The sequence below is a fragment of the Trypanosoma brucei genome, chromosome 8, assembly GCF_000002445.2.
Source record: "Trypanosoma brucei brucei TREU927 chromosome 8, complete sequence".
Lineage (NCBI taxonomy): Eukaryota > Euglenozoa > Kinetoplastea > Trypanosomatida > Trypanosomatidae > Trypanosoma > Trypanosoma brucei.
Genome location: NC_007281.1, coordinates 1,737,597 through 1,755,730, shown reverse-complemented (window position 1 = coordinate 1,755,730; position 18,134 = coordinate 1,737,597). Strand labels below are relative to the sequence as shown.

The window sequence follows — 18,134 nt, the reverse complement described above, 5'->3', positions numbered from 1 at the left end:
GAAGTATATACTTAAACGCAGTCGTGCATCGCACACGGCAAGGAGAACACTGCCCTCCTATTTACCATTCACTTCTCTCCCCTCCACCTTATCGTGCTAACTATTATTTTACCGGCATTATTTTTTTTTAAAGGTTCGCAGCGGGAAATTAAACTTTTTAGTGGACCCAAATTAGAACTTTCTTGTCCTTGGAACCAGTGGCGACCCGCTGGCCGTCGGGACTCCAGTCAGTGGAAAAAATCTCATCGCTATGTCCCGAGAGATCTTCAACAAGCTCGCGTTTGGATACTGACCACAGTTTCAGCGTGGAGTCTCTACTCCCCGAGACTAGAAGCCTAGAATCCAGACTCCAGCTGACATGATACACAGCCGCCACGTGTCCCCTAAATGTCGTGATGAACTTCCCGTCTGAAGCGTTCCACAGTTTCACGCTCTTGTCGGCTGAACTAGATGCGATCATGGTACCATCGGGGCTGAACTGGATGTGGAAAATGGCACCCTGATGGCCGGTCATTCGCCCGAGTGGCGTAACCTGCCGCTGAGGAGACCACAGGAACATGGTATTGTCATCAGAACAACTAACAAGTCGCTCGCGGCCATCAAGTCGTGCCAACACGTCCTGGTAGCGCGCTGTTGCGTACTGCTGCATCTCCTCACGGGTATCGAACTTCCGGCACTCATGGTCGAAGGCACCAGTCCTAATGACGAGGTCTGTGCTTAATGCAATGAAGTTCACCCAGTGTGCGTGTCCACGAAGCACGCTGCGGGGGGCGCCGTTACTTGAGTCCCAAATAATTATGGTACGGTCTTGGGAAGATGAATAAATTCTTCCCTCCCCACCCCACTTCACACAAGTCACACCCGCCTGGTGCCCCGAAAGAGAAAACTGAAGACCAGTCACGGTATGCCAGACCTTAAGGGTCGTATCTTTGCTAGCGGACACAAACCGATTGCACGAGGAGTTCACATGCAGAGGCTCCCACGATACATGGGTCAGATAAGCTGAGTGCGCCTTGTGACGAGCTCCCTTGTATTTGCCACTTTCCCCATTACCTGACCAAACAATGAGAGAACCATCTTTACTCCCACTCGCGAGGTACTTCCCGTCTGGGGACCACGACAACACCTGAACCCAACTGGTATGTCCCTTGAGTTCCTCTGTTGGGGTCAGTGTATGCACATCCCAAAGCCGTATTTCTTTGTCACCACCACCCGTGGCGAGGAGCTCACCATCGGGCGAGAAGCTCACAATAAGCACAGCCTCACTGTGGCCGTCAAGTTTCCCCGAACAACGTGTCACAGGCCGCACCTTAAACTTCGCTTGCGGTTTAAACTGAATTTCAACAACAGCTTCTTCTGGCAACTCAAAAGTCAGTTTTTCCACGTCTTGTGGTCTCACGCGCCTTCCCTCCTTCAACATGGTATCAACATAATCATCCCGCTGCTTCTGGAAGAGCGTATCCCGGACACTATCGTTAACTTGCTCACCTCCTATAAAAAACGCATAGGGCGTTCCCTCTGCTTCTTTTCCTATCATGCTGTTGAGCAGGTCGTCCAGCTGCTTTGGTGTCGCGTTAACTGGCAAGAGGATTTGCGTTCCCACCGGTTCCCCAGTTTCACTAACAAGGCGCGTCATAACGACTGCATTCCTCTTTTGGTCCTCATCACCAGAGTCACCAGCATCGGCGTCTGCCACGACCACTTCGCGCCGTTGCTTCTTTCGGACTGGCATTGATACACTCCAGCGCGGTACACAGTCGGGGTTGGTGTACGATGCAAAAGTGTTTCTGCTAGGTAAAAGGAAAAACGAAGCAAGGAAATGCCGAAAAAAAAATGCACGTGTGTCTCCACATACACGCAAGTAGTAGGGAAAACGTTTACACTCCTGTTGTTTTGTGAAGGGAATAATAATAATAACAACAGCGAAAGGCGTAGAAGGCAAGCCACATACCTGCATGTATGCCAATGTATACTGCGTTGGGGGTGGGGAGTTGACAAAAACCCATCCAATATGGGCAAAAATCGGTTTTACTGCATCTCTATCACCCTCATGTAGTGAAAAAGAGGTACACATTCACCGGCCTCGAAAGTGGAATATATGTCGACACTCTACATTCCCTGAACCGATGCGCGAGAGCCCAATGTCGATGCACACATGAGGGTTACAGACACGTTCCTGCTTGCCCTCGTAACAGTTCCTGCCGCCAACACAAAAACTACCGGCTACAACTCCTTCACTCCCGCAACACAGACAGAAGACGATAGGAAGAAATAGATCAGATCACTCTCGGGACCGCTTTCTGTAGTCAGGCTCTCTCACCGGGCGAATGATCTCTTCTGCCGGAGGAGGCACTGTAGTGGTTGCTCGGCTCTCATCCACAGTCTTCCGACTCACCGAACTTTTTGACGGCTTAAGGAAGCCCTTACGAGCGAGGGTCTCTACAGAAAACAAGGTGGTGCCAAGGTCCCGTTTGTACTCCCAAGGTTGGGCCATTTCTTTGAAGAAACCCCTGGCAACTGCGACCGCCGCGTCGACACTAAGATTTGTGTTCTCCTTCAGACACTGTTGAATCCATATTGGCAATTTCTTGCGTTTGTCGTTCAAAGCAAATCGCCGGTCAACGAGTAACATCATACCGTAGTCTGTCTTATTACGCAGCACACGCCCAATGCATTGTGACGCCTGCCTCATGGCGTCGAAATTACGATACTCACTGCCAGGGATACCTAAGCAAATCTCCATCCAGTGTATCCGCTGTCGCAACGGCTCATCGATTGGGGGAAGAAAGGGAACACCAAACATCACGACCGCTCGCCCATAGTGACTGTCAAAGTCAATTCCCTCAGCAATCTTCCCTCGTGCAATAGACATAAAGATTGCCCCACGTCCGATATCACATGCCCGCCGATAGCTTTCCAGTGCTGTCGCCGTGTCGTCAACGGATTGCGTTTCAACAAATATGAGTTTGTGCCGCGAGAGTTCCTTCAAAAACCCGGATCGGTGCCACCCAAGAAGCACCTCGCTCATGTACTGATAACCAGTGAAGAAACAAACAATACCGTCTGGTACTGTTTTGGCCAGACCGCGTAAGAGGTCCTCGTAGGCAGCCGATACGGTTGCCTGAGCCTCCGGATTCTTACGAACGACGAAACTGCTTGTTACCTCTTCTGCGGTAATGTTAACACTCTCACTGCTCCTCGTCACCACCACAGGGGCAATGCACTTCCTACTCAAAGTCATCTGGAATGACTTTGCGATCACAGGTGAGAAACCAAGCATCTTCGGATAAATGTCCAGTGGAGAAAGAGTACCGGACGTTAGTATCACACTCCTGTATTTGGCGAATACTTCCCGCAACGCTAGAGAAGCATCCACACAAACTAAACGAATAACGGGGTCCGGGATGGTGGGCCTTGTTGGATCACTCGCCTCACATACAACAACAAACCCAGGTTTCTCGTACCGATCGTCGGTATAGTGGGTGGAAAGTGTCATGAACATCTGCGCAATTAACGAGACATTGTGAAAACTGTGAGCGCTCGTTATCTGGAGAGTATTCAGTAGCACCTTCAGACGCTCTGTTAGGTATCTCAGATGGCGAACATCTACAGAACACTCCTCCTTCACTTTTGTTAAAAAGGTAAGTGGATCGGCAACATATGTCCGGGATATCCGGCACACTACACGATGAGTGAAATCAACTAGTCGCTGCATAAACGCCAAGAAGTGATTTGCTTGGCGTAGACTCCCTGGAATCGCCTCCTCAGCAATATCTTGAGGTATGTTTAGGGCTTGGACAGACACGCCGGCGGTGGACTCTCCGGAGCGTGCTAGTTCGGCCATCGCCAGGCCATTCACAAGCCTGTCATACTCTTCCTGTAATTTTTGCCGATTTGTAGCCTTCATACGATCGACAGCCTCATTAAGCTTCTTCACATTATCTTTGGCCTGAAACGCATCATCTTTTGTGACAATAAGGGACATTGCCTCAATGCAAACATCATCCACGTTGTGCGCCTCGTCCATCACAACAATGGTATTCTCATCCATATACTCTTTCGTCACCTCGGCCACGATCGGGTCTACAATGTAGAGGAACGAGTGAATCACAATATCCGCAACCTTTAGCGCCTTCCTAGCCAAGTAATAAGGGCACACATGATTCTCTTCGCCCAGTCGCTTCAGGTCGCTCAGGGAATACGCCCCCGGGCGGAGATCAAAGCCTTGATTTTCAAGGGTGTCAAAGTACACACAACGCTGGTCAGTCTGCCACGGCGCAGTAAGGCTGCGGCACCCGGCATCCACATCATCTAAATGTCTCCTAGAAACAACACTAGGTTCGATGCAAAGGTTCTTCTTTGCGGTTAGGCAAACCCCGCGCAGTGGCCGGCTCCCTACTTCCTCAGTTTCCCATAAACCCAGAATTTTTCGAAGTTCGCTCGCAGTTTTGTCCACCTCTCCGACAGTTCGGGTGCAATAGACAACCTTTCGCTTCTCGTCCGCGTGGTGGTGCAGATAAGCTATCAGTAACGACAACAGTGTAGTCGTTTTACCAGTTCCTGAGGGCATCTCAAGAACCATATGCCCCCCCTGATCTAAACCTTTCTTGAGCTCCGTCATATATTCCAGTTGCTCAGGGTATATGTATTCGTAGGGGAACAACACCGGCACGTCTTCAATGAACAACTTCATTCCGGCTGGCGAAGTGCAGTGTTTAGTAACAGCAACGACAACGATCATTGTAGAAGAGGGGGGAAAAAGGAAGGGAAAGGAGATGTAAGCCGCCGAATGGTTGGGAGGGTGCACCAGTAGCGCAACGACAAATGAGTTAATCACACACACGGACAATTATGTATTTTGACTCTTCGCCCGTAAAACAAATGTGAGGTGTCCGTGTTTATGACCGTCCCCCTTCGTTCCACAACATCTCGCACCACACGTGAGCTCTTCCGCCTGTCATTTAAATATATGTCTCGAAGGAACTGTGCAATGACTCTGGCGTACATCAGGCGGCATACCTGTACAACCCGGGTGTGTTCGCATCACGTTCGATAAACTCCTTACGAATTAGTTCCTCTATTCGTTGCTTAACCAACTTAGGATCGGCGGAAAACGTTGGAAGCAGTCTTTCCTTACATTCCTCCACGAGCATCGAATGCTCAAGGACGCGACGGCTCTTCATAATGCGAACCAAGCAGGCGTCTATAGCGGGCTTCCTGTCCTCCTCGACCTCCCGTGCAACCTCTTCACTCTGGGCAGCAACAATATTTTGGTCCCTCCCCATTGCTATCTTCATCTTCTTTAGTTTACTAGTAAAATTATCGTTCACGATGAATATGTCATGCAAGGAAACAGTTGGAAAGTTCGACTCCCTAATCAGGATGGATGCCTTCACCAAGGAGAGTAGCACAGGCTTCGCATCGTCGAATGTCATTCCAAAGCGCCCTACCACATCGTCGACCGTTAGTTGGTTGGCGCCGTTAAATGCTAAAAGCACCCAACACTGCAAGCCGGGCATAACCAGCGTCTTTGGACCCTTCTTGAACGCAGCATGTACATCTCCACTGCTGTTAGAATAGGACCAGGTGAGCACACGCCCCCTAGTGCCTTGAAGGTAGGCCGCCTCGAAGGAATGTAAAGCCTCGGAAATGATAGGGGGAGGTGTGAAATTTTCACTGTGGATCCGTGGTGGCCAAATCCCTTTCTTGAGCACCAACGCATCGAAGGCGAAGGGAAGCTTCACGCCCATCGCCTCAAGCTTATCTGCAGCCCTAAATCCCTCAGCAACGTCCACGTCGTGAAGCATTCCCTCAAGATAGCACGTGCTAGACACACCACAGCAATGACTAATCCGATGCGCAAATGAGCGCTCAATATTGTCATCAAACTTCTTTTTCGGGGACAATATCCTCTGGGCGAGCAAATCACGTGAATGTGCAAGGAAAGTGTCACGGTCGGTCACATACGAAAGGGCAGCAATAACCCTATCCAACTCCTCCTCCTGTGAAGAGGAGCACCCGCTTCCTTGAATAATGGAGTCAGCATAGTGCGCCAGTAGCTCGCTCATAGGCACAAAACGCTTCACTGTCTCCGTTAGGCGAACACCATCAGCGTACACCCGCTCTATGCCCTCCTTCACAGCCTTTAGCATTGCTGTGTCACCGTCAAAACATTCTGATGACAACGTCAGGAACTCATCCTGAAGTTTCATTATGTCTACAACGCACGATTTGAAGTCGATATCTCTCTCCTTATTATCATATTGTCTAAGTTTCTCGCTGCCTTCGGCGGTTATCCCATCCCTCGTCAAGTCTGCTAGACACGCAAGTGCCTTTTGACGTCTAGACAACAAATTGTAGTAGAGTTTGAGAAGGTTCTTCTCACGGCTCTTTAGCTTGGCGATGAAACCGTCTTTTGACTTCAGTAATTTGTCCAGCACAACGCTAGAATCCAACAATACCTCCTCCACCTGAACCATAACGGCACGCTTATCCTCCGGGGGGAAATAATAGGAACATCTCACATCTTCGTCGTTGTATGCTCCTTCAATTTGCCGCAGGAGTTCCGTGTGGGAGCTTGATTCGCCCCACTCCGCCACTAGCGCAACATAGTAGTCCTTTGTCAGTTCTAGGTACTGCTTCAAAAACTGTTCATTGTATATTTCCTGGCGTTGCTCAACGGTTACTGAAGAAAGCAATTCTATAGCCTCACGAACGTCCTCACGGTTTACACCCTCGCCTTTTCGTTCAGCAGTAAGCAGTTCATGGGTCACCCGAACTACCGTTGGCACATACTTCTTCAATACTTGCTCATGAAATATCCTCAAAGCAACCTGCCGAAGGGGAGGCTTAGAGAAGTTGACGATATAAAACCTTGAGAGATACGCGAAAGCATTCACGTTCCACTTCATCATTACTTTGTAGCGCTCCCACACCTTTAGGATCCTGGCGAATAACTCCATTTCTGAGGGGGCGGATAAGTTGGAGTGTTTTAATAAGTAACGGGTAAGCATCTCCTGAAAGTCTACGTACAGGAGCTCCTCCGCACCTGAACCCATCGGGTCACGGGGGTCATCATAACCTGTAATCCTCGTGGCAGCATTGTATACAGTGCTGTAGTGATTCATACGCTTACTGATAGTTGTGTCGGACCTGAACTCGTTGTCGGTCAATTCGCCGATCGCCTCAAAATCGGCTTTCATACGCCGTATGGCCTCAAGGTCTTCCTCAAGCATAGCAGAAAGCCCTCCGTTTAAAAAAGCAAAGAAAAGCACTGATGCGTAGAAAAGAAGGTGATCCGGAGCAAGCAATAAGAGCAAATTCTGGGAGAAAATTAGTATTGAGAATGCATAAAACCCAGCAAGACGTTCGGCGACGACAAACCACCAAAATCTAACCAGCAACTAACTAGCATCGTCGTTGCACTGAATACAGAGTTACATCAATACCTAGTAAGCACCTCGAGTAAAATATCCGTTTTCTACGACTCACTAAACTGTTGCATGTTCAGCGCTCCTATTTTTTGTGCAACTTCAATCTCGAGTGTCACAGGCAACCTTCCTCCTTCAGCCCACTATACCATAGCCCCACAAAAAGGATCCGGGAAGTTATAGGACCAATCCAACAATACTAAATGAATAGCACACAAACCGTCAGAACCAGCACGCATCCGTACTGCTAACAAATTACCCCCATGTAAAACATACTGCCAGTAACCAGAGCCGCTACGGAAGTATAAGTTCATGCCACCAGTCCATCACCCAACGAGTGCCAGCTGCCATTTGGCCGTTCACCTGAAAATTGGATCACGGTGACTGGTCATTTCACTTAACACTCAGGCCTCATGCGGTACGTCTAAGGAGATCACTCACTTTCCCCCCCCCGGTCTTTCCACACACTTCTCCTTCCCACATTGCCAAGGCATCACCCCACCACAGCCACACGAAAACAAGTTGTGTCTTCCTCTTAAGCGTCTTATTTCACACCCAGTCTCTCAAATCATACATCCACAGATTTTAAAGTAGCACACTGAAGCGGACGAGCTACTTGTAACTACCTCGGTTTACGACTCCCCAAGCTATCCATTAACAGCAGTAACACTCCAGAAAGGAACTGGCATCCAGTGATGCCTCGAAGCTACCACAGCTGTTGTTTATGTTGTATATTCCGCGATGCGGCTGGGAATAGCGAACCGACGGAGTAAACGTCAGCAATATAGTCGTGAGTGTTTTACGTTAAAACGTGAATATGTCAACCGCGGGCAAAAGGATGAAGACCACTTCGCCAAAGAATTGACTTGACACAAGGGCGCTTGTCGTCAAATGTATTTCAAATAAACTACTGGGTCGAATCTCCAGATTTTGTTTCCATCATTATCGTATCGAACTCTCTCTCCATGTCAGCAATACGGGAGTAAAGGGTCTCGCACTCTGCCTTAACCTGAGCAATAGCCTCTTCAAACTCAGTCTTCGTCTTCTTTAGTTCTTCGACAAGTTTCAACTTCTCTTCTGCCAAGCGATTGAGTGTGGCATCCATCCTAGTAGCAATTTCAATCTTAAACTTTTCGTCGTTCTTGTACTGACGCGTAAAATCAGTCAAAATATCAAGTCTATCCTCAGTTGCTGCGTTTGCGTCACCCTCACACTTTTCAAAGGTAGACAAGAGATCATCGCGCGATCGCTTAAGCATCGCAATTTCCTCCAAACGATCCGCATGAACGGCCTCCAGTGCTGCCAACCGCAACTTGGCTCTCACAATTTCATCATTTATTTGCTGATCCTCCTCCGCAAAATCGTTTTCTGTCTTTGTAACTTTTCTGTTATCCTTTGGGGGCATGCCACTACATCGAAACAAAACACAATGCAGAGGAAGGTAAGTACAGACCGCTACATATAACAGTAATAAAATATTTAAGGAAAAAAGGTACAATACAAAAAAGATATTACGAGTAACTCTAGAATTATATATATATATATATATATATATATATATATATGCATATATATGGGGTAAGCACTTATAGCTACATAAATCTTGAACCGTGAGGGCAACAAGGCGGAAATTCAAAAGAAGTTGCAAAGAGCGAACACGGGGGAAATTGAGCTTTGCGATGGTACCTAACACTTTTTTTTACCACTAATGTTAAACCATCAGATATAAGATAGCATGAACCTCACATATCGTTACAGAATAGAAAATGAATCAGGATACTGTGGTGAACCATCTTCCTGCGTCAGAAGCGCTTACACCCTCCGCTACCTGAATCAACGGATGCTGTAGCAATTCCCTCGCTGACGGCCGAGAGGCGGCAGGGAGAAGACAGTGGTTTACAAAATCAATAAGCTGAGCACTATGTTCGCGACCGGTCGATTTCCAGTCAATTGACGCGGTTCGCGTAGCAATAGCCTGGAGTAGATCAAAAATATTGTTCTTCAGGGACGTAAAGGGGTATACCCCCAGTGCGCACTCCGCTATCGTCAGTCCTACACTCCATATGTCGCTGCTAAAGGAATATAATTCCCCATTAATCCTTTCAGGGCTCATATATATAACTGAACCTTGTGCAGACATCGTCCCCTCACCCCCATCGGAGAGCTTCTTTGCCACACCGAAATCTGCTATCTTAACTTCACCGTAGGAGTTCGCCAGAACATTCACAGGCTTGATGTCACGATGTATCATTTTCAGTGAATGAAGGTGCTCAACACCATAAAGCAGCTCTCTAGCGACGTAGGCTAACATTTCTTCCGTAAAATGATTGGACCGCCGTTTCAAGATGTCTGCCATGCTTCCAGCGTCCATGTATTCTAGCACAATGTAAAGCCTTCCTTCTCGAAAATACGCCTCATATGACGTAACAACATTCCTGTGTCTCACGGCCCTAACCTGTCTCAACTCGGATTCGAGGGCTTCACGCATATTATCAGTGTCACCATCGAGGTGGATATATTTCAGAGCATACGTTTTACCTGTCGGACGGTGGCGCACAAGTTTCACCTTACCCTGCGACCCCTTACCTAAAACATGACGCGTCTGAAGATCCTCAAATTTTATTTTGTCAACTTCAACACATGGATCAAGCTTGACATCGGCAGCTTCAGATGTGGCGGGTGAAGCTGACGCGATGCCGCTCGCCTTCACGCGCACTTCAGCCCCACCATCGCCTTTCACAACTAGTGTTAAAGTGTCCGTTATCGATACTGCCTTCTCAGAAGGTGTTAAGCAAAGACTCTCCAACTTGGGTCGTTTGGGTGGCATGTGTGGCCACAGATCTTTCTCTGAAAAGAACAATACTAAACCACCAGTTAAAGGTAAGTCCAAAGGAGAAGGGAATACAATACAAAAACGGCATTAATATGGGTATGATTTCACAAATAGGTGGGAATAAGCGACACATGTCGTTAGAACAAATGTGGAAACACCTAATTGCAGGAAGAAAAGCGCTGGTGAAAATCCGTCAAATACCAACAAGAGAAACGGCAACCCATGCTGCTTGTATCCGCTGCGAAGTGTGGTGACTCCAACTTCATGCCGAAACAACAAGTGAAAATATTTCAACGGTATATCTACAGACCAAATACACATATCGAAAAGGAACTTTGCAGAAAAATGAAAGGAAACAAAAAGGGTAAGGGGGTTCCCCCAACGTCCCATTCCATATTCGCAATACATACATCACCTACTTAGCCTAAACCTGCTCACCGCATTCAACAATGCCTTTAATGCCAACAAACGGTACTGTAAAACCGACGCATACACGAGCACGAGGAGAATGCACACTCTTCCCCGACGAAATCTACATATCTCAACCGAAAGTTCAAGCAAACACAAGGGGTGCACAAAACATCCTGTACCGGGGAAAATGTGGTACCCTGAAAACACAATATTGGACTCCCACCACACATTTTTCTTTTAAAAAAGTAATTGCTCCCCATGCACACATGCACCCCTCTGACATAAAAATAAAAAAAGTATCAGAGAATCCTCCCCAGTTTATTTCACCTTCATGAGTCATAAAACAGAGCCTAAGAATACACAACGACACTGTTCACATGCTTCCTTCAACCCCACATCGTGTCTTTGATCCCATAGCAGAGACTGAACAAAGAAAGCAATTGAACGTGTACTTTCGATGGTCCACTATGCATGAAAATATTCTGCATCCCGATGCTCTCCTCCGCCGTTATACTTCAGTTTCTGAGAAGCACTACGGACAAGAAAAACAGGTACAAATAAAAAAAAACGGTAAAGCAGAACCACCCTTTTCTTCCGCATCGTCACATTTTACGCATGGTCGCTATTCTCATTTTCCGGAACACAAGTGTAAAACGGAAGACAGTGGAACTCAAACAAATAAGACGCCCAAACGGAGCGGTCTTGTTCTCACTGTATTCCCGACCGAAGGACTCTAACAAAAACCACCAAAGAAAAGAGAAATAGGAAATGAAGCGCCGTCACAACTTAGCACACCCTTGCACGGTTATCAACGCTAGAACGTACAACAGTTTTGTTCTTTCCTTGTAAAGACGAAAGGTTCTAAGTTCTTGACGATCCAAATAACGACATCAAAAGCCACCACTTCCATATGTAAATAATTTTTTTTACAACTGGCACTCCACTACAGTAAAGGCGTAAGCTAACACATCACTAACGATGATAATACCAGTAGCAGGGGATGCACAGATGCATTGCTCCGAACCCTCACATGATCACAAGGAATCTTACCAATGAAGAAGCCCTCTTTTTTTTAAAAAAAGAAAATCGCTCAGATCACAATTGAAGCTTTCCAACGAACATTCTGTCAAACAATAGCAGTTACATATTAAAACAGCAAGTTCAAAGGATGCTTCACCACTGCATAGTAAAAAAAAGAGGAAAAGTCGCTCAGCTACCTCCGTGAGGGGAAGGGATCGCCTTACCGAGCTCCCAGACTATTTTGGCAGCTGTCTCTAGTTCTTTCCGATCGAACAAATCACCGCTTTGCCGGCAAATGACGAAAACATAGCGAGGCACCTCAGAGTCTGGGGTTTGGAGGGGAAGCATAATCAGCGATTCATTGAGTGATGAAGATGAATCAAGTGAGGTACAGAAATTTCCGAAATCACTGCCACGAAGTTCTTCCACACACAGAAGACAATAATCATCAAGGGAGTCGGGAAAGGGCCTGTAAAGTTTCTCAGACGCAAAAATCAACGACGTCTCATCACCAACTTCCCAGCCCAACATATTTGATACGCTACCCTCAAGAGCCGCTTCTCCCCAAATGCCATTCTGGCAAACACATGTTGACTTCATCAGCTCTTTGTCAACACTTAAAACACAGCAAACGTCACCAGCTGCTGTTAACATGGAACACCCACTGCTGATCATATCTGTTATGTTTTCTCCTTCGGGTATTCGAGAATCACTGCACTCTCCAACAGGCTTGACTTCGTCGATCAAAGAATTTTCAGCTAATCTCGGAGCATCGGTGATGGTCGCCGTCTGCTCTAGGGATACCTCCTGCGCCTGGTTCTCATGCGAAGCTCGTTGTTTTGACTTTTCCCTGGTTGCCCTTGCTCTTGCACGACGTTCCTCTTCGCGTCGTTTCCGCTCAATCAGTTTGGCTTGATCCATTGCCTCCTTTCTCAACCGCTCAGCCTCTTCAAGTTCCCTCTGGCGCATTTCTTCAAGTCTTTTCTGCTCTTCGATTGCGCGCAATCTCTCTTCCTCTAGTCTTCGACGCTCTTCTTCCTCCCGCCGTAGTCTATCGGCCAACCTCATAGAATGATATAGATTGTCATATTCTCCCATTATAAGCAACCCCTCAAACAAACCCTCTTCACCAATACAAGAAATAACTCTCAAAAAATTCTCCGCTGTAGAGACAACATTTCTCTCTAGATTGAACTTCAGTTGCTGAAAGTCGTCAAAGTCAACGAACAGGTTATGACGGCAAGGTATCCTACTGGAGTGCAGCCGCTCCTCATGCGCCATTAGATGTTCAACCATTTTATTTGACTGCTGCTTCCTTTGCCTCAATTTTTCCTCCCTTCTGGCAATTTCCTTCTCACCTTCGGCTTCTGCTCTATCAAGTACCTCGCGTTGTCGGACCCTAACTTCTTCTTCTTCTTCCCATGTTCGCGTGATCCACTTGACACGTTCTCTCTCTAGCTCATCAAGTCGGCCTTTCCGCGTGGCATAGGAACGCCAAGACTCATTCAGGAGCACCTGTCGATCATATACAGCTTCACCGTAACTCAACTCCTCTATCGTATTCGCAGTCAGCCTGTAAACATACTCAAACGGCCTTGCTTTGTCCATTTCTAAGTGCACTGGAAAACACAGTGAAGAGGCTAGGAAGAAATGGCAGGTACAACGTAAAAATTATCTTTTTTTTTTAAGCACGTCACCGGGTACCATCACATTTCGTTACCGGAGCCTGTTTTGCATGCAACAGCTCACTAAAAGATAAATGAACAAACAGTCGGAGTGTTATTTGCGTAGAAAATAAAACAAAAACTAGAAACGCACCCCGCAACGAGCTGCCTCTTTCACTTCATATTTCCCACCTTCCACCGCAGTTCTCGGTGACGAAAAAAAAATCAAAGTTATAGAAGTCAAAGAAAAAAAATCGATAGTAGAGAGGGACTCCATACGATATATTCTTTTTTACTGCTCTAACACTCCCATGTAAAACGAAGCCTCCCTGATTATGGGACTGCGGTTGTTACAGTACGCCGATTGCCCCGTAAAGAGAAATACCTTCTCTTCAGCACACCTTATTCATAGCTATGGAAAGGGAGGAACACCAAACAAAGAGTCAGGAAATATTCAAACGATGACAACATATGCGTAAAGACCGTTCGTCAACATCCACAGTCGTACCGTACAACGTCCCTTAGTACCCACACCTACACCACGCATTCCGAACAAAAAAAATAAAAGAAATACACACTTTTTTTTTCCTGATATTCCACATCGTGTATGCCGAAGAAAAAACAAAAAAATAAATTTAAGAAGATAACGGCAATGGCGTTTCAACTCGGCGGGAAGAGCTGCTGTGTGAAATGTCATTTTCTTTTCGTTCATACCTTAAAGAGTAGTAACGTTCCACCCTGGGATCACACCGTGTTTGGGGTTTAGCTCTTATGTCAGCTATTAAGATGTAACTACGCTGCTGCTCCGTAGCTTCCGTAGCATTTAAGTGGAAATACCGGGAGAAACCACAGATACAAACCCTACATTTTCATAAGACCGATAAGTTTTTAATGCACATCGGGGTTTTTTCCAGATTACTCAAGTAAATCCCTTCCGTGGATGCATTGCTTCCTCCTCATTGGTGATGCACCCGCGAGACCACCGCGGAGGCTCAAGACCAATTCTTTTCATTCGCTTTCTTGTGAGTTCGTCAGGTATGTGCATATCTCGTGTGGGATCCTTGCAGCTTCCGCATCACCAAGACCACCCACCAGATCACTGACATTAACCTCACGTACTCCCCTTCCCCCGATCTTCCCGACACACATCTACGTGCCTCCCAATGGAGAAAAAAGTTTAACACTTCTATCTCTAAAACTTCACCCATGACATTTCAAATCCAGTGGTAGCGATGCGGTTCGTCCCCTACAAATTTTGAATCAGAAACACGGCGCACTGAATTCACTATACACCAGTGCAAAAACTGTGCACGTCAGCGACATCGATCGCGAATATTCGCCTTTCCCCGCAACCGTGTGGCAGGCCGCGGAGGTAAGTTTTCATTTGTCCATACTGAAGAAACGCAGAGGCTAAGTACCAAATGCATACACACACCCAACACAATCGACGCATGTACTCACGTTTGTTTGAATCACCGGAGTTTCCAAAGCCAAGACACACAGCGGAATATTACGTAAATATATACTCGCTGGGTCAGCAACTTTTTCCAACGGCACGTAAAACATTGCATGTGCAAACCTTATCAAAAAAGAGCCTCACCGAGGCAAACGGCGGCCCTTGAACACATTCAGCTACAGCACGCGGGGATTTATTTGAAAAACAACGCCACTGCGTAGTCAGAAGACTCGTTGCGTTAACGGTTGAAAGTCATCACCAGTAAGTTTAACTTAATAAGTTCATTGAGGCCGCAGAGGCACGAAAGTCGAGAGCGTTGAATCACTAAATTTAGTGTGGCATCTGCTGGTGTCTGTCACGGGTTGAGAAAAATAACTGAAAGGTGTTGGGGGTTGCTATTTGAAATAGTACGGCACAGAACCCCTCCCCTTCTCTTCTCAACAACCGCAACCCCCATTTCATTGGTCCTCTTTTTCCCCTTAAAGAAAAAAAGAGAGCAAAAAGGATGGGGCGCGGCTGCAGGCTACCTACTTCACGACCACATTCCCGTCCGCACCTCCTCATATAAACCGGTCTCCCTCGGGTGCAGAAATGCACCCCGTATTACGGCTGCACCACGTCTACAAAGTGGAACGGGCTGACTCCGCCATGCGATCGCCGCCCCAATGCACCCTTCCAGGAGCAAAGAACGTAGTTCCAAGTACGATCCAACCGCCACAACAAAGCACATCACGGAGCGCGGGTGCCACGCGATGACTCTCCCCTCTTTTTTGATGGAAGCGACCTCAAGCCCCCTCCTCTTGCATTTCCGCCCCGGCCCGCCCTTCTGCCCCATATGGTCAGAGTCTCATTGGAGACGTGGGCTGGAACGGGGTCTTGGGAAGAAATGGAGAAGGATACATGTCACATCATCGAATTTCGATGGTTGGAGGGCTCGACGTGTTTGCGCGATTTTGCGCGCTTGGGAAGCGAGCGCGACACACGCCGGGCAGTCCGCAGCGTTGAAGGTGCTGTGGGGACCGAGCGCCTGAGCTCTGGCGGGTGAGCGGAGAGGTTCGCTTGGAAGGAGGTGCCGCACGGTGCCAATGCCGTGTTGTCCGCAAAGCGTCTTCCGAACGCCTCGCGACCCTTTTTCTTCCCTGCGGACTTTTTTGAAGCACCGGTGGCCCTCAAGAGGGCTGCAGCGCCCTGCCCCTCGCTGCGCGGCAACCTTCTACGAATCCACATGCGCGGGGAGGTCTGGGGAATTTTTTAAATGCCAATATGTTGTGTTTGTAGGGGGGAAATGTTTTGGTTTTGGGCCTCTGTGCCACATGCCTTTGAATGGCTTTGGGGAAGAAATATCCGACAACGGTGTTATGCCATCACCGTCGCTCGACTGAAACGAACCCCTCGGTGGCGGTTTCTTCCTGTGGTGCCGCCGACGGCGCGCTTCGACGGCGCGACGGTGATGGCGTAACGCCGTTGTCGGAACTTCCCCGGGTCGTCGATCGCTTGTGTTGGTGCTTTTGTATGAAATCAGCGGTTTCGTAAATATCGGCGAGGGAGGGGCTGGCTTGCCCCTGCGGACCGCGGTGCGGTGATGCGGAAGCCTTAAAGCATTGACCTTTCGCACAAAAAAGGAGCTCCGGGCGTTCGGTTCCCCATCCCGGGCGGTGCGTCGAAGCGAACAGCGTACGGGGGCGTGATCGAGAGAATGGTAAGACACAGGCTTGGTTTGGAACCACATGGCGGAGGCAGTACGTATGGGAATGGCGAAGGGGTGGAACGCGCCGCTACGAAAAAAAAAGTGCCCGAGCTGCCCAGAAAAATCTTCGGCGGTTGTATTTCGCGGGGTCTTTGCGGCCCTCGAGGAGCCTTAAGACCCTTCGAACCCGGAGAGGGGATGAAATCACTCGCCTACTACGAGGGAAGGCGTTACACTTTTCAAAAGAAATGCGATCGTTTCGGGACGACTTGTGTTTGGTCAGTGCGGTATGGAAAGGAATGAGGGACAAAATATCAGGCAAGGGAAACCTTTTCCCATAGCCGAAAGCGGCCTTCACCGTGGACGATTTTTCGGACGTCACGGGGCAGAAACGCCATGGGGAATACATCGGTTTCAATGTTGGATTGGAGTTCAACACGCAGAGAACCAATCCTCTCGGTGGCGTTCGGTCTGCGCCAAAGAGGACGCAGCGCGCTCGGTCGGAGGAAATTGCTCTTTTTCGACCCGCAGTGGCGCCGCCCAGGGACGCGGGTGATCCCGTAGAACAACCCTCCTCCCCCTCAGCCGCCGCTCTGTTGAATACACATTGTGCTGTTGCCATAACGAAGGGGCAGAAACAGGGAAGCAATATCAAGCAATGATTGGCCAACGGGTTGGCCGCCTCTGCCAATACCCGCGACCAGGGCAGAGAGGGTCCGCGATCCGGCGGTATGTCCCTAGTCTAACTTGACCTTCCCTCGGCAAAGGGCGACCATAAGTCAAATGACTCGGGCCCAGGAAGAGCTCTAAAAGAATGCTTTGAAGCCATTCACCCATACACCGCCCGATATCGACGTTACGCGAGCACGTCGGGCCGAAGAGATGTGTGGGGCGGGGCCGGATATAACGGGAAACGCGAAGGGGTGGGATGGGACGGAAAAGGAAGGGGGAACCGCGGGGACCTCACCGGTGGGTATTTGTTGGGGCGTCGGAAACCCTTGGGGAGACACCAAATGACAATGTGACCCAACCCCCGCGCGGTTTCTCGTTTTCGGCATGGAATGGAAGAGGCGGCAGGGGGAGAAAGCACCGAGACCGACAAGGCGAGCGGATCAAGGAAAACCAGCCTGCGGTGGAGGGGGTTGGGTGAACGCACGCGGATGTGTGCCCCGCTTTGCCCGCCCTCTCGGATGGGGCCGAAGGCAGCGTTGTGCAAGCTTCAAATTCGCTAGAACGCGCGAATAATGAAACGGGATCCAACCATAGTGATGCCATCGGAGAAGGAGCTCCCGAACCCAAACGGAAACGGGCGGCGCCTATCATTAGTGCTAGCGAGCAGTGGGAACTGTAGCGACGGTGGCGCGAACCAAGGCCCACGTCAGGACTCTGCCGAATCCATAATTTCTGTCTGTGTGTGTGCGTGTGTGTGGGGGGGGGGGGAGGGGGGCGGCGGGCGATGATATAAATGAAATGGTCGAAGGCGGTTTGCCGTGCGGCAGCCCCGGAGAACCGTCGGTGGGAGGCAGCAATGCTGATATGGAGAACGCAGGCGAACATGACCATAACTGCCCGGCCGGCGAGGCCAAATGCACCGCATACGGTAGGGGATAAAGTGCAAACGCTGATGCCCAAG

General features: G+C 48.7%; 8 protein-coding genes across 8 annotated transcripts, besides 3 other annotated features; all 8 read right to left on the bottom strand.

The window, feature by feature from the left end:
* Positions 1-18,134: part of a sequence feature (sequence corresponds to BAC RPCI93-11J15) that runs on past both edges of the window.
* Tb927.8.5990 (hypothetical protein, conserved) lies at positions 158-2,074 on the bottom strand (the record flags this gene model as incomplete). Its single annotated transcript, XM_842336.1, has 1 exon — positions 158-2,074. One exon carries the CDS (start codon positions 2,072-2,074, stop codon positions 158-160), a length of 1,917 nt encoding a protein of 638 aa, XP_847429.1.
* On the bottom strand, positions 2,282-4,741 carry Tb927.8.5980 (TFIIH basal transcription factor complex helicase subunit, putative; the record flags this gene model as incomplete). The annotated part of the gene is made up of 1 exon (XM_842335.1): positions 2,282-4,741. The coding sequence occupies one exon, from the start codon at positions 4,739-4,741 to the stop codon at positions 2,282-2,284; it is 2,460 nt and encodes an 819-aa protein (XP_847428.1).
* Positions 5,007-7,235, bottom strand: Tb927.8.5970 (cullin, putative; the record flags this gene model as incomplete). Its single annotated transcript, XM_842334.1, has 1 exon — positions 5,007-7,235. The coding sequence occupies one exon, from the start codon at positions 7,233-7,235 to the stop codon at positions 5,007-5,009; it is 2,229 nt and encodes a 742-aa protein (XP_847427.1).
* Tb927.8.5960 (hypothetical protein, conserved) lies at positions 8,338-8,835 on the bottom strand (the record flags this gene model as incomplete). The annotated part of the gene is made up of 1 exon (XM_842333.1): positions 8,338-8,835. The coding sequence occupies one exon, from the start codon at positions 8,833-8,835 to the stop codon at positions 8,338-8,340; it is 498 nt and encodes a 165-aa protein (XP_847426.1).
* Positions 8,961-9,005: a microsatellite.
* Tb927.8.5950 (protein kinase, putative) lies at positions 9,202-10,257 on the bottom strand (the record flags this gene model as incomplete). The annotated part of the gene is made up of 1 exon (XM_842332.1): positions 9,202-10,257. The coding sequence occupies one exon, from the start codon at positions 10,255-10,257 to the stop codon at positions 9,202-9,204; it is 1,056 nt and encodes a 351-aa protein (XP_847425.1).
* Tb927.8.5940 (hypothetical protein, conserved) lies at positions 11,884-13,302 on the bottom strand (the record flags this gene model as incomplete). Its single annotated transcript, XM_842331.1, has 1 exon — positions 11,884-13,302. One exon carries the CDS (start codon positions 13,300-13,302, stop codon positions 11,884-11,886), a length of 1,419 nt encoding a protein of 472 aa, XP_847424.1.
* Positions 16,028-16,543, bottom strand: Tb927.8.5930 (hypothetical protein; the record flags this gene model as incomplete). Its single annotated transcript, XM_842330.1, has 1 exon — positions 16,028-16,543. The coding sequence occupies one exon, from the start codon at positions 16,541-16,543 to the stop codon at positions 16,028-16,030; it is 516 nt and encodes a 171-aa protein (XP_847423.1).
* Positions 17,465-18,064, bottom strand: Tb927.8.5920 (hypothetical protein; the record flags this gene model as incomplete). The annotated part of the gene is made up of 1 exon (XM_842329.1): positions 17,465-18,064. The coding sequence occupies one exon, from the start codon at positions 18,062-18,064 to the stop codon at positions 17,465-17,467; it is 600 nt and encodes a 199-aa protein (XP_847422.1).
* Positions 17,930-17,957: a sequence feature (GC_rich).